Source organism: Nanorana parkeri, unplaced genomic scaffold (assembly GCF_000935625.1).
Source record: "Nanorana parkeri isolate BGI_ZX_2015 unplaced genomic scaffold, ASM93562v1 scaffold547, whole genome shotgun sequence".
NCBI lineage: Eukaryota > Metazoa > Chordata > Amphibia > Anura > Dicroglossidae > Nanorana > Nanorana parkeri.
Genome location: NW_017306815.1, coordinates 1,002,302 through 1,016,301, shown reverse-complemented (window position 1 = coordinate 1,016,301; position 14,000 = coordinate 1,002,302). Strand labels below are relative to the sequence as shown.

At 43.8% G+C, this 14,000-nt stretch overlaps 1 protein-coding gene across 1 annotated transcript in view; it reads right to left on the bottom strand.

Moving 5' to 3' along the window:
* IKBKG (inhibitor of kappa light polypeptide gene enhancer in B-cells, kinase gamma) overlaps window positions 1-14,000 on the bottom strand; it is a 37,991-nt gene that overhangs the window by 2,844 nt on the left and 21,147 nt on the right. The window contains exons 5-10 of the mRNA XM_018561820.1: window positions 12,851-12,922; window positions 12,710-12,771; window positions 10,599-10,652; window positions 10,325-10,427; window positions 9,406-9,524; window positions 8,125-8,265 (exon numbers count right to left, since the gene is read on the bottom strand). Of these exons, the coding sequence (XP_018417322.1) occupies window positions 8,125-8,265; window positions 9,406-9,524; window positions 10,325-10,427; window positions 10,599-10,652; window positions 12,710-12,771; window positions 12,851-12,922 (551 nt within the window). The remainder of the gene's footprint in view (window positions 1-8,124; window positions 8,266-9,405; window positions 9,525-10,324; window positions 10,428-10,598; window positions 10,653-12,709; window positions 12,772-12,850; window positions 12,923-14,000) is intronic.

Here is a 14,000-nt window from a genome sequence, read left to right as displayed (position 1 = left end):
AAAAAGAATTCCCACCCCCCCCCCCCCCCCAGCGTGTATTTGGATGAGGGTGAGGACTGGTAGGTGATGTGCTGGCTAAAGTGTGCCCAACCTCTCACAAACCATACCACTCTATATCCCAACAGGAGAAGATTGGAGCCGCTTTTATGTGGCATTTATGCTGCTCCAACTGATGTTTACTTTTGGTAATTAGCCTACTTAGCTCCACCCCAAAAAAAGTCCACTGCCATGTTTTGCCTATTTGCCATATTTTGTACCAAGTCAGCTGCAGTTTTCAACTACATACCACAGAAGAGAATTTCTATCCTGGCATAGCAGCTGCCCTAAATATCATCCAGTGAAAAGGCAGATGTTCAATTATCTGTAGCCATAGTGGCAAGCAGTATGTACAGACATTTCTTCACCCCACATCTACAATGTACAGTAGAGTTTATACTATTGTAGTGATGGAGGTGTCCTTTAACATCTTTGTAGTGTGGGAAATTCAATAAAGTCACTTGCCGAGAATGAATATATTGCATTTTCAGATAGTCCTTTATCCAATTCCAAGATGTGGCTTTCGTGTTAACTTGTGTCCACTCCTTGCAATATAATAGAGGCTAGAAGTAAGATTACTGTAAATACTTGTGCAGTACATGAGATATCACCAGCTAACACAATGTAGCCACTTGGAGAACATAGTAATGTTAAGTCCTTATGACATCTCTCATGGATGAGAACTCTTCTGTCAATATAATAACTTTATTGAAACCCAGGGAGAAGCAGGACTTGCGTCAAGTGAAGAATTTGCCGCAGCTTGAACAGGTGGTGAGCCAGGATGATCCTCCACAATCTGCAGGGCAGGAGCAATGGCAGGAGGACCAAAAACCCCTGGAAGAACAGGCAGAAGGCCAGATGTAGCACGGCTAATTCAAGGAAATAAAAGGCTAATAGTTCTGCCCTAGATTTCTAAAAATGCAAGTCACCTTTCTGTTATACCAACCTTCTGACTTCATTATCTGCATTCTGGTGCGGGATAAGAGTTCATCCAAAAACCAGAGGTTCCTCATAACAAACAGTCAACTAGCATTTTCAGAAGCAAAGACAGTGGCAGGGCCCCATCATTCTCTAATGGCTAGGTTAGCTAGATCAGGTTTGGTGTAGGTAGAGGTTTAAAACTATGAATATGTATTAGCATCTTTCTCATGTGAAAAAAGACTTAGGCCCCGTTCACACTGAGCGATTTATCGCGCGGTAATTCCCGCGATATCGCGGCTATTTACCGCGCGATATCGCTCTCCAATGGGGCAAAGGGTCCTGCTGTCGCGGGTCGTGCGTCGCTACAGCAGGACCCTTTTTGGAGTGGATTTTGCCACGATTCTAGCTTGCTCAATGCAAGCAATTGTGCAATATCGCGCGACAAATCGCACAATATCGCGCAGTGTGAATGGGGCCTTAGTGGTTAGATCAGGTGGTCAACTTTCTAGGTATAGGGGGCCTCAGCCTCTGACATCCAAGGGGCTGCACATAATATTCAGTATATGTAATGCAGGGGACTGTCAGAATCCAGAGACCTTGCACGTGACTGTCAGAGATTTAAGGCCTACTGCAGACTTGATGTATGAGACAATCAGAGAATTACTGCAGGAGCCTATCAGAGAATGCAGACATACCCCAGGAGTGGCATGCTGCATGAGACTGTAAGCCTGGGTTCACACCTAGGCGTATCAAATATGCGTGTTTGTCACGCGTTTACCGCGATTCGCGGGGGGGGGGGGGGGGGAATGCGCGACAAACGCATTTCCGAGGGCTACCTGGCTGTATCCCGATGGATACGCGCGGCAAATACGCCCCAAAAGAAGCTCCTGTACTTCTTTGGGCGTAGGGCGTTTTGTAGCGCGTTCATCCGGCCTGTAATACGCCCAGGTGTGAACCATACCCATAGGAAATAATGGGATTTTGGTGTTTGAGCGTTTTGCAGAGCATAGGAACGCGTTACAAAACGCCCAGGTGTGAACCGGGCCTAACAGATCACTGCCATTGCAGCCCTTTAACAATTCAGTCATTTTTCACTACTATGTGTGGCTTTCGGACCCCAGGAAAGTACTAAAGGGCTATGTGGCCCTTTGGCTACAGAGAATGACACAGCCTACGGTTAAATGATAGCCACTGCAGACAAAGAAACACAGCAGTTTCCATCTTTTGTTACAGAGCACCTTAGGCAGGATTCACACCAGTTCTGTTGCAATTACCATGCGGTGACATGTGCTTAATGTACTTTCATTGAAATGCTTTCACACCCATGTTGTAACACATTGCAGTAATGTGCAAAGCAGAAACCAACATCCATTTTCCCCCCCTTACTGTGTACTGCAGCTCACTGTACCATGTGATGCGCTGTTTAAGTGCAGCATGTTCCATTTTCACCCAGCGCACAAAAACGCAGCACGGGTTTGTCTTTGTGTTGGGCCTGCGGTGAGCAATGCAACCTAATGCACATGGTATAAATAGGACCTAAATCACTGGCAGACAATCAGTTACCAGCATATTTATTTCAGTGTGTTGCAAACAAGGTGACTGGTTAAATCTTACAGTAGCTAAAGATAAAATTGCGGCGGTTACTTGGTTCTCAGCCTTGTAAGCATGAGCACCAAATCTTTGAGCATGTGAAAACACAAACTGACTAGCTGCATGCAGTGCCCATGGGTTCTTTAACCCCTTCCTGGTGGCAGTCCGTGTATTAACATTCCCTGGCACGGGTCCCTGTGCAGAGGATAAATGAATACATGTTCTCTCTTAAGGACCAGCAGCTGACACTTATGCAGGGCTGCTGACTCTATTCCAGCTATCACTGACAGCCGGGGTCCCACTGATGATCAAGAACCATTCAGAGTGGTTCCTGATCATGTAACCACTATATCAGATGTGATAGTGATCACATGCAGGCTGAAGGCTTCATTATAAAGCTTGTAGATGAACACCACCATCTTCAGGCTGGAGTGTTCATATACAGTAACACATTTAATAATTCAACTTTTCAGATACAGTTGCAAGATTAAACATTATACATTTAAAAAAAAGTCTAATTGCTGCACCTTTGCCCCCCTATAATAAGAAGAAATCAGGTCCCTTTTAGAATTATACCTCAGTACCAGAAAAACGTAGAAATCCTTTAACATATGTATAGAAATTTTTCAAATGAGTTACAGCTTTATTGTTATATTACCAACACATGAATCAATCACTCCTGGTCTCAAAAGGGTTAAAAGTAATACTGGGGCAGGCATTGCTAACCCCCAAATCCTAGCTGTCTGACTTTCATACTGATCCAATAGTTCCAAGTCAATGACCTGGAGCAAGGATGAAGCCAGTTAAGTCAGAACTTCTTATCTGCATGTTTGTTCGAACTTCAAACTCAGAGTAAGCTATTGCAGCCTTACTTCTCTCAGCACACACCTGTCAGGGGAGAAAAAGCTAGTCGCCCGTGTGTTCTGCTGACCTATTGGATACAATAAGGCGCACTATACACTCTACAATCAGATTGTACGTTCTCCTTTAGATCTACCAACAAGCAAGTAGTGCAAGGGCCTGACTGGTTGGAAACAAATTGATTGGATAGTTTAGGCTGGCCCTCATATTACATCTGAAGTAGATTGTATGGTGAACCTTAGCCAAATATATGGAAGATCTGGCATGTTATGGAAAAGCCATGAGCCCATATCTGCATACTTACTTATGATGGATTGTGTTAATAATTAAGCTGGCAGGTCAGTGCAATAGGCGAGCTATTATTATACTCCCCTCTCTGCTATATCCCTCCATTCCAGCACTGCAGCTTCTATAAAAGGTGCCCATACACTGCACGATTATCGTACGATAATCGTATGCGACCGGTTTTTCGTACGATAATCGAGCAGTGTGAACGGAGACGTGCGACCGTTTCTACTGTACGGTCGCATGTCTTCTGTCGAACCAGCATGTTCGAAAACCAGCCGGGAATCGTACGATTCTCGGCTGGTTAGAACGGTGCTCGGAAGATAAATGCTGAATGGGCCGGTGTGCGCACGCGCACACTGCCCGTTCAGCATTGCGGTCATCGGAAGCCCGCCCCTCAGGGGGGCAGGCTTGCGATGATCGAGAGTGCGATCTGCCTGTCCAAGATGGGCAGATCGTACGTTTTTTTAATCCCTTTACAACCATCGCAAGACTAAAGTCTTGCGATGGTTGTAGAGTGTATGGCCACCTTAAGGCTCCTCAGCATTTGACATTTCTGGATGGATGTCTGTAAGCTACTCTGCACGCTGCAGTTCCACTGCTGAGTCCTGTAGTGGCTTGGGGACCCACGGGGTCCCAGGATTGTCTGACAGGCTGCAGCCTTGGAAGCTAAGAGATACGGGATGGCGGATAGGGGAGTACATTCGTTCTTCTACTGCATGGATTGGCCAGTTAGATTTTATTTAGGTGGCCGAGACAACATTAAGCAATCAGCTAAATGTACAAATAACATGTATTTATAGGAACTTTTAACCTGCCAAAGGATTTGTATTTCTTTCCATCCAGTCCTGAAATGTGCATGCCCTGCCAGACAGCAGAGCCAAGTGGATGACCTGACTTTTCTCTACACCAGTTAAAGCTGAAATGAGTGCAGCTCTATTTATTTATACATTTGTATTTTAAAGAGGTGTCAATACTTGAATTTGACTTTAGATCAGCCTCTGTGCATAGCTCAGACTGGGAGAGGGAGCACAAGGAGCCATTCAGCTGTGCTGCAGTGCAAGGAGCTTGCTGATGGGAAGAAAGATGAGCTCATCAATCTGATGCTTCTCCTCCCACTGTCTAGTCACAGACCGGGGAAAGGACAAGAACTGCAAGTGTTAGCAAACTATGGAAGAGAAAAATCATACCTTCTGCCCGGCTAGACGTGATTGTGGTATGCGATAAGAGCTGTTAAAATCTCAGGACTGAATGGACAGAAATACAAATGCTTTGGCAGGTAACCAGCTCCTATACATGTATTTATCTGTTTACCTGGAATTCAGATTCAACACAGGTTAGTCTCGTTCCTACTGCGAGCCAGTGACAAGCAGCAGACAGAAGAGCTCATCTCTCTGCTCTCGCCTCCTGGCATGCAGCATATTTCATTGGCCTTAGTGCTGCTTCATAGGGGACTACTATAGGCTGACAGATCAAATTCAGGTACGTGCACTAGTTGATGCTGAAGTTCATTTTTGTTTTTTTCTTTGTGGTTTTAATAAATACACAACTGATTTTTTTTTTCCTGTCTGGGTTCCCACTTTAAATTAGGAAAGTAAGCAAAACCGTCAGTCACCAGCATTTTCACACCATCACTACTGCCAGCCTGCACATTGTCACACTTTATGGCTTTTCCAGGGAGCCTCTGTAAAGTGATATTAAAGTCGACATTTTTTTCCCCTCCCCCCAATGTTAATGAAAGCACTTACCTTAAATGATGTCTCTTATTCCGATCTTCTTCTTTCCTGTCCTTTTCAGCCTTCTCTCCAGCGCTGCTGCAGGTCTCCGATCCAGCGCCGACTCCTCTGTCCTTGCTGGCACTTCCTGTCCCACAAGAGTCTGCACGCGTCCATAGACTTACCTTGTGTCTCTCCTCGTCTCCCGGCCGAAAATCTGAACTGCGCATGCGCCCGCCCCAAGATGCTTTGCGGCCGCCCGAGACTTTTCAGATTTTCGGACGGGAGTGCGGGGTTGAAGACGGGTAAGTTTAAACCTGTTTCAAAGGGTTTTTTTTTTATTTATTTTTTAACCCCTTCATGACTGAGGCCCTTTTTTCATTTTTTGCACCCATGTTATATTCCACATTTTAGGCCTGAAAATGACGTAAAACCCCCCAACATCGCCAGGATCGCTTCTGTTGTAAAGCCGACAGTCGGCTCTACAAGTTTAAACAGAGTCCCGGCGGCAAAAGTCGCCGGGAGTCTGTTTAAACAGCCCCGATGCTGGCGACGTACACTGTACGTCGTCAGTCACGCAGAGGTTAAATTTTTGCATATATCTACTGCTTGCTAGCTGTATATGTAGATGTATGCAAAAACACCCAAGGCTTTAATAACCCTTTAACCTCTGCCCATGTATGCAAAAGAAGCTAATCTGTGAATATTCAGAATGTGACTGAAGACTTGGTCCTTTCCGGAAAGCACCTCTGCTTGTTAGGGGAGATAATGCCAGTTACTAGGTACAGTTAGCAGCACACCAACAACTAGCTCAATGTTCTAAAAAACAAAAGGGAACAGAGCGCCACCTCCGTGTGTTAAATCGTTTATTACAATAAATAAAACAAGGGATAAAAGTACTCACAAACAAACGTTTTCATCAGGCTTGAACAACAAATGAGAGGCCACACTCATTTTATTCCTTGTTTTATTTATTGTAATAAACGATTTTACACGCGGAGGTGGCGCTCTGTTCCCTTTTGTTTTCTATATGCGTGGTGGAAGCCCCAGAACCTTGGATGAGCAGCCCCTCAAGTCTGTGTGAAAAACTGTGATAAATTGTTGAAAACTTTGAGTGTGCAACAGCAAGTGGATTGTTCAGCTGGCAGCCATTAGCGCCAAGAGCTGAAGAAAACTTTTTAGCTCAATGTTCTAGCCTGGGCTCCAAGGTGGGAATGTGATCCAGGGCCACATGACCTGTGAAACATATACTGTGTAAAGAGAATTCCTCCAAGTGTGGAATTAATATAAGAAAAATCACCTTGGATGTCATCAGGGAAGGATTAGAATATTTTTAGCAATCAATAAGAATTTACTAGTGATGATGTGCCTGTACACCAGGATATTCTGACACATTGAACAATGTCTATGCAACCAGTCACCAAACTTATTTCTATACTGAAATACTTCCACCCTGTGTGCACTGCGTGCGGCCACAGAGGGTCCCCTTTCATCAGGCTCAGAGCCTGATGAAGGGGACCCTCTGCGGCCCCGGAAGCGCTTGCAGTTAAATGGCAATGTGCTAATAAATCGACTATTGCTTCATTAACCCTTGGAGTGCTGGTGGCGTTATTTTCTATCGTATCTCTTCACGGTGCCATCCGTGGCCACTACAAGCACCCACCCGTCCACACGGGTCCTTTTTTTGACTCCGGTAAGGAGTGCAGCAAGAACTCTTGATTTCTGTGTGTGGCCAGTCGCAAGCTTTTACCTTGAACCCATAATGCAGGAGAAACAGGGAAGGTAAAGACTGATGCCTACTGATCCATACAGAACACTGTACTAATGCTTCTACCTAGCCCAGGGGTAGGCAACCTTGGTTCTCCAGCTGTGCTGAAACTACAAATCCCATAAGGCATTGCAAGCCACAGGTATGACTCCCAGAGGCAGACGCATGATGGGCTTTATAGTTTCAGCACAGCTGGAGATCCAAGGTTTCCTACCCCTGACCTAGCCAATAGCATTAGTGTAAATTCTAGGAGGAGGGCGGTGAGCCCAAAAAATGATGCCACAATGAAATTCTGGAATCAGGGGGGTCCCTAGACCAGCGGTCTCAAAGTACCAGCCGGAGTTGGCCCGCGAGCCGGTACTAAGTGGCCCGCAGCCAGCTGACAAGTCGGGCACATGGTCATGGACCGCGTGCCCGGCTTGCAAGAGCAGCTACTTTATTAATATGTGTGCTGGGGGGCAGTATTCACATATGATTACACGCGGTGTGCAGGCGTTTACATGCAGCAGCTGTCACCCGATCATTCATTTGAATGGGTCACAGTTGCCGCTTGTAACATGCACACATTAACACTGGTACCGTATATAGTAGCGGCCCCCACGGGACTAAAAAATGTGTCCAGTGGCCCCGACTAAATTGAGTTTGAGATCCCTGCCCTAGACGTTTCGCCACCTGAGGTCGGGGGCGGGGGGAGCGGCAGATTTATGGTGCACATGACCCAATGAGAGGCTGTCTGAGGTGACCACTTCAGGGTACCTCACTATAGGGACGGTCCAGCCTAGAATGCAAATAATTAAATTATTATCGGGTTATATTGGGATACGGTCTCAAAACAATGACATTTAGATTCCGATAAGACTATAAACACCCATGGGCACCGTGTAAAAAAGGTTTAGCACCTCAGCATGAAAGGATAGGTTCAGACCACTCTTTTCTAAATCTACTTACATCTCCTCACTGGCATTCTGCCGCTCCACTTTCAGTGCTGTCTCCAGATTCTGCACCTGCATCCTCTTCTGGTCCATCTGTATCACATGCTGCTTCATCTGCAACTCCCACTCTCGGTGCTGATCTTTCAATGTCCGCAGGCTGCAGCAAAAAGATCATATATTTCACATGCATTCTATTAAATGGTGGCGTACACATTACAGCATTGCTACTTAAAATAGAGACTGAGCACACCACTGCCCTTTCTAAATGATTAGTTTTAGGTGACCTGACCCTTTAACACTTTATCAGCCAGCAAATGAACCAAGGATGTACTGATACTTTTCCTCAAGTACTCGCCGATACCAATTACTGATCATTTTTTAGTGTCATGTGACAGTTATTCTAAAACAATAAATACAAATGGTTTTAGGACAGTGGTGGAGTGCCAGGGCCCAGTCTCAGTTCCAACCACTGCGACCCTGGTAGTTCTGCACTGACTCCAAGCTGTAGAGGGACTACAAATGCCAGTGATACATTATACAGCAATGCAGAATAATATGGAACTAAATACTCTGTGTTGCTCTCAGGAGGGCTGTGCAGGGTCCCCCCAGTAGGGAGGAGGAGGAGATGTGCGAGCCGGCACTGTAAGCAGGCTCCTCGTGATTCACAAGAAGGCTGCCAAGGTCCCCAGCAAGCGCAGGACCTCAGGCAGCCTCTTCCATTTAAAAATTTAAGTGCATTTAGGGGCACTTTCACGTGTACGAGTACTCATGAAAATGCCCAGTATCAGCATCGCTACCGTTATTAGTGCATCCCTAAAATAAACTAAATAATAAACTTTTCTTTGTTTTAGATAGAATGGTAAGCGGTTAGCATCCCAGTCAGGTTTTTATTGCTCGTCTGTGTCTTTTTGTTTGTTTTAAGCTTTTTAAACCTCTTTTTAATATTATTGATAGCCTTCCTTTTTTACAAATAATGTAATACTTGACAATGGATTCCCAAGCATTATGGGTTAGCTTATGAGACATCACAGCAGACTTATGTTTGACTAAAGCCTAGCACTAAGTTTCCTTCTGTGAAAAGGAGACTGCCATTTCCTGGCTGAGCATTACGCTACATAATTATGCCCTTTAAAAACTAAGAGGTCTGCATAAGATTAAGTACACATAGAGGTAACTGCTGCCTACACTTTTCTAAAGCCAATTCCCGTTTCAGGAACCATTCTACCAGAAGGCATAGTACACTGCAGATTACCTGCCTTGTGATTGGTCATAACCGCCAAGCATTGGCACCTCTTACCTTTCTTGCACCTTCCTCTTCTCCATCTGAGAGGTCTCCAGGCTCATCTGACTCTCCTTTAACTCTCCAAGTAAAGAGGTCACCTGAGCCTTGACAGAAGCCTTTTCCTCAGCCAGTAGCTACAACACACAAATACAACAATGTTAACAACTTGCTTTCTTTGGGCAAGGTACAAGTGAATGACCGAGCAGTAATTCAAATATAGTAAGCAAACATACTGAGGGGAATTTATCAAAACTGGAGCAGTCAAAATCTGGAGCAGCTGTGCATGGCAACCAATCAGCTTCTATCTTTCAATTTCAAATCTTACCTCAACAGACTGAAGAGAAAAGCTGATTGGTTGCCATAGGCAACTACCCCAGATTCTTCTGCTCCAGTTTTTTTTAAATTCCGCTCACTGAATCCTTAGTTTACAACTGACTCAAAACTTGACAATGTTTGCTCTTTAAATATTTCCCATGCCCAGTTTCACCCCCAGAGCATACAATTACCTGTCCTAGTAGATTTGTACAATGTGGCCTGCTAGCAGCTACACAGCCTCCTCATGAAAAACATCCTGGCTGGTTAATATGCATTAACATCATTTCTATTTCAACATATTTGATAAAGCAAAACATTAGATCTTTATTCAAACAGTGCCTACGGGAAAAGGTGACAGCAGCGCCAAGCGGGGAGGAGAGAAACTATGGATGCACGGCAATTTCTGCCGATAAGTTTCGGCGTCCAAAATTTCGGCGAAGCCCTAGTTTTAACCCATCTGAAACGTCAGCTTTGGTGGGCGGACCTTTTAATATCCTTAACAGCGATTTAAAAAAAACCCCAAACAACATCTGTAATCCGTATGTTGCTATGGGTTAATGCACTTATGTTACCTCCCATTAATATTAAAATAGTCCAGTTGAGTCACAATGTTGTTTACCTGGAGCTGTCTTTGAGCTTCGACCCCTTTGTCTTTCAGCTGGTCTTTCAAGTTTGACACCTCCAGCTGCAGCGCAGTAATCTTTTCCTGCAGCTGTGCATTCCTGTGAATAAGACCAGATTCAGGGATCAGTTCATAAAACAAACTGGACCATGTCCATGTTTCCCTAGAAACCCATCTGATCCCCTCTCATCTGTGTTGCCTGCTTGTTATGGCACCAAACACCTTCCTACACTTCTTATATATAGATCATTAGCCATTTTGGGATGCTCACCGACTCTCTGCCTCCTGGAGCTTCTTTTGCAGATCCTGCTCCCTTTCTGTACTCCTAAAACAGACAGGCTGTGAGTGCTGTGCGTGATGATCAGGTGCAGAGCGGTAAATAACAAACACAACAAAGCCTTGGGGGCAATGCTAAACAAGAACATCCTTGTACATCATACAATAACTTTTTAGATAAGGATAGCCATTTAGAAATGGGGAATTAGCAATATTCTGAAGAGGGTGTGAAGAGAGGGGGAGAGAGAGAGAGGGAGAGAGAGAGGGAGAGAGAGAGGGAGAGAGAGAGGGAGAGAGAGAGGGATAGAAGCTTATATTTGATCTCCAGGCACAAAAAAGAAGATTACACCTACTAATTAGTATAAAAAAAATAGAACATACAGATTGTAGAAGAGTGGTGTGTACAGCAAGCTTGTTGAGCTTTGAGCAACTTTGTTGGACCCTTTAAGAGTACCATTCAGCTTCAGTTTCGGGAGGGCAAGCACATATCTTAATGGAAGTGCTGTCACTTTTAACAGTCTTCAATACTACTTGAAGTTGGTTAAAAGCCTGCAAGCTGTTTGTTTATAATCAGCATGGCTTGGACATCCATGTGAGCAGCTGTGCTGCCATGAGATCCTGATCACCCATCATAAGAGGCAAAAACCGGGCTAAGCCCGTCCAAACACCCAATGAAAGGATGCAAGATTCCCATCTCAGCTGTTACAGGAGTTCCAGCACCGTACTGTGCTAGAACTCTTGTATTGTAGGTGACAGGTTCAATAAAGAGAACCTGTCACCTCCGAATGCGATCACACAGGGGCTTGTTAGCTCTTGTGTGATAGCAATAAAGTTAAGTGGAAAAAAAAAATAAAAAGTAAAAGATAAGAAATAAAAAAATTTAAAATACTAACAAAAAAAAAAACCAACATTAAAACCACCCCGCCATCTAAAAGCGAATAAACTCATGCGTAGGGCATTGTGTGTGTACAGCGAGTGCTGCCCTCTTTCCACCTGGTGCCATATTGTGGTAGCCGGGCAGCAGCGCTCACTAACACGCACAATGCACATTGAAGGGTAAGTAATTTGGGAAAATGAAATTACCCGCCCAAAACTGGCCAAATCGTAAGGAAAGCTACAACACAAAAATGCTATAGCTTCTCCACAGACTATAGACATGTGAATTAATTTAGTAAACTCCATACTACAAAATAAGAGAGTAGTTTAACAACATTGTGCAAATGCCTCCAAATTCAAACAAATGTGGCAACTCAGACCTGGCCCTGAATTGTATTCTCCTGAAAAAAAAGTGATAAAACTCCTATAATGCTACTGCAAATAATAATAATAATAATAATATCACTGATTGAATATTACCATGATTGATATTTAGAAATAAAAACATCAACTCTACAAATAAAAGGAAAAAGAACCAGCCCTTTAAATCAGATTCTCTATAAAAATTGCTTGAATTAAAAGAAGAAGAAAAAAAAAAAGAAAAAAAAAAAAACCTAAAACCTGGAACTGAAGCTTCCTTCAAAAGCCCGTGTAAACAAGGCCATGGCATCTTTCTTTTCTGGCATTTTAGGTTGTATGTCATCATCAACATTTCCCAACACTATGGAACATTACTCTCAAAGCCCAGTCACCGAAACACCCCCTTCTACTAAAGGAACCTTGAAACACCCCCGCCCCACTTGTCATCCTCCCACATGGCTTCAGTTGATCCCATTATGACATCTTTTGCATTCATGGACATTACAACATGCCTGGTACAAGCACTTGGTACCTGTCCAGTAATGCTCTCAGCTAAAATCACTCCCTGGTAGTTACCAAAGCAGGCTCCTGCCTCCACATTCAATACTGCCCACATTATAAAACACACACACAGCCTACCCTGACACCGGAACTTCCGGTATCAGGAAGCCGGGCGGCGAGTCATCAGGGAGCATAGAGCTGGCTTCCCAGACAATCAGGAAGTTGGGGGTCAGGTTATGACCCACCCACCCCGGCTTCCTGATCAGCCAGGAAGTCGGCTCCATGCTCCCTCGTCACCTCATCAAAATCTGATCTGAACATGTGTATGCCCTGCCCCGACTAGGTTTTCTCCTAACACTAAGAACTCACCTTTCATCTTGACCTTGCAGGACTTCTATTTCTGTAACTGCCTTCCGGAAGGCGCGTTCCTCCTGCAACAGCACAAAAACAGTAAGTAGATATAAACTGGAAAATACTAAACAAGATACCACTGATTTCCCAATCCCTCACCCGAATCCTGACCAAGTCTGTAGCTGGTGACTCAAGAAGTCGATTCCTTTCACTTTCCATTATGATATCATCCTGCGACGAGAAAGAACCAAAAAAATGATGAACACAAATGGTTAAATGTACATAATGGCACAAAACAAAAGTCAATGCTCAATTTACTTCCATATTTCATCTGTGCGCCATGAAAAGGAATCGTCAATAAAAAATAAAGCGAGATGTACGATTCCCTATATTGCATGGAGTGTGAAACAGAACTTCTGCAACCTGGTTTCCATGTACTGTAGCAATTCTAGAATTTACCTGATGAGTCTGTTAAAGAGAACCGATCAAGTGATTCAAGACTTGATTTTATCCATATTCAAGGTTTGTTTTCTAGACCCATTTGAGGTTTAGCTTTGTATAACTTTATAACATTCTAATGTCATAAGGATGTGTATACTGTCTTTATTGGAAACATTTTATAAAAATTGTCAATTTAAAAGAGAAAAAAAAAAAAGAAAAGAGAACCGATCACAAATGGGATTTTGCAAAATAAAAAAAAAACACATGCAGTACAACTGCAATATAAGCACAGTTTTCCCATGTCTTGTCTCTAACTGCAGAAAAACACCTGTTAATCTGCCAAAAATTCAGTGAGCTCCTATCCTCCCATCTGAGCTCAAACACAGTGCCTTTGCTACATTTAAGTCCCAACGACAGAACACATCCCACACGCCATAACATAGGAGGATCAGTTCTGTAGTCCAACAGAAGAGAACACAGCCAGAGCTGGCTACACTGGTTGGCATTTGTTAAACAGGAAGCTAGGAGCTCACCGGCTTTCTTTCAGATGAGTAGGTAATATTCTGTTACTTGCATCATTTTTAAAGAGATAAAACATGGTGAAATGAGCATGTGCTGCATGTATTGCAGAGATGTATTGAATATTTTGGTTTTTTATTTTGTCCTGACATACATTTCATGCTAGTTTCAGATATCAGAAGTCAGCCAACCATCTAACGCAATATTTTTCTGCAAGTACAAAGTGTGTGTGTGTGTTCTCACTAAATAAGGGAACAAAAAGTAATTGAAGGTTGAAGAATCCAATGTTTGCATCACCCCGGTCATGAGTGGTTCTCCATAAAGCTTGCCTACTTAGACATACTGGTAC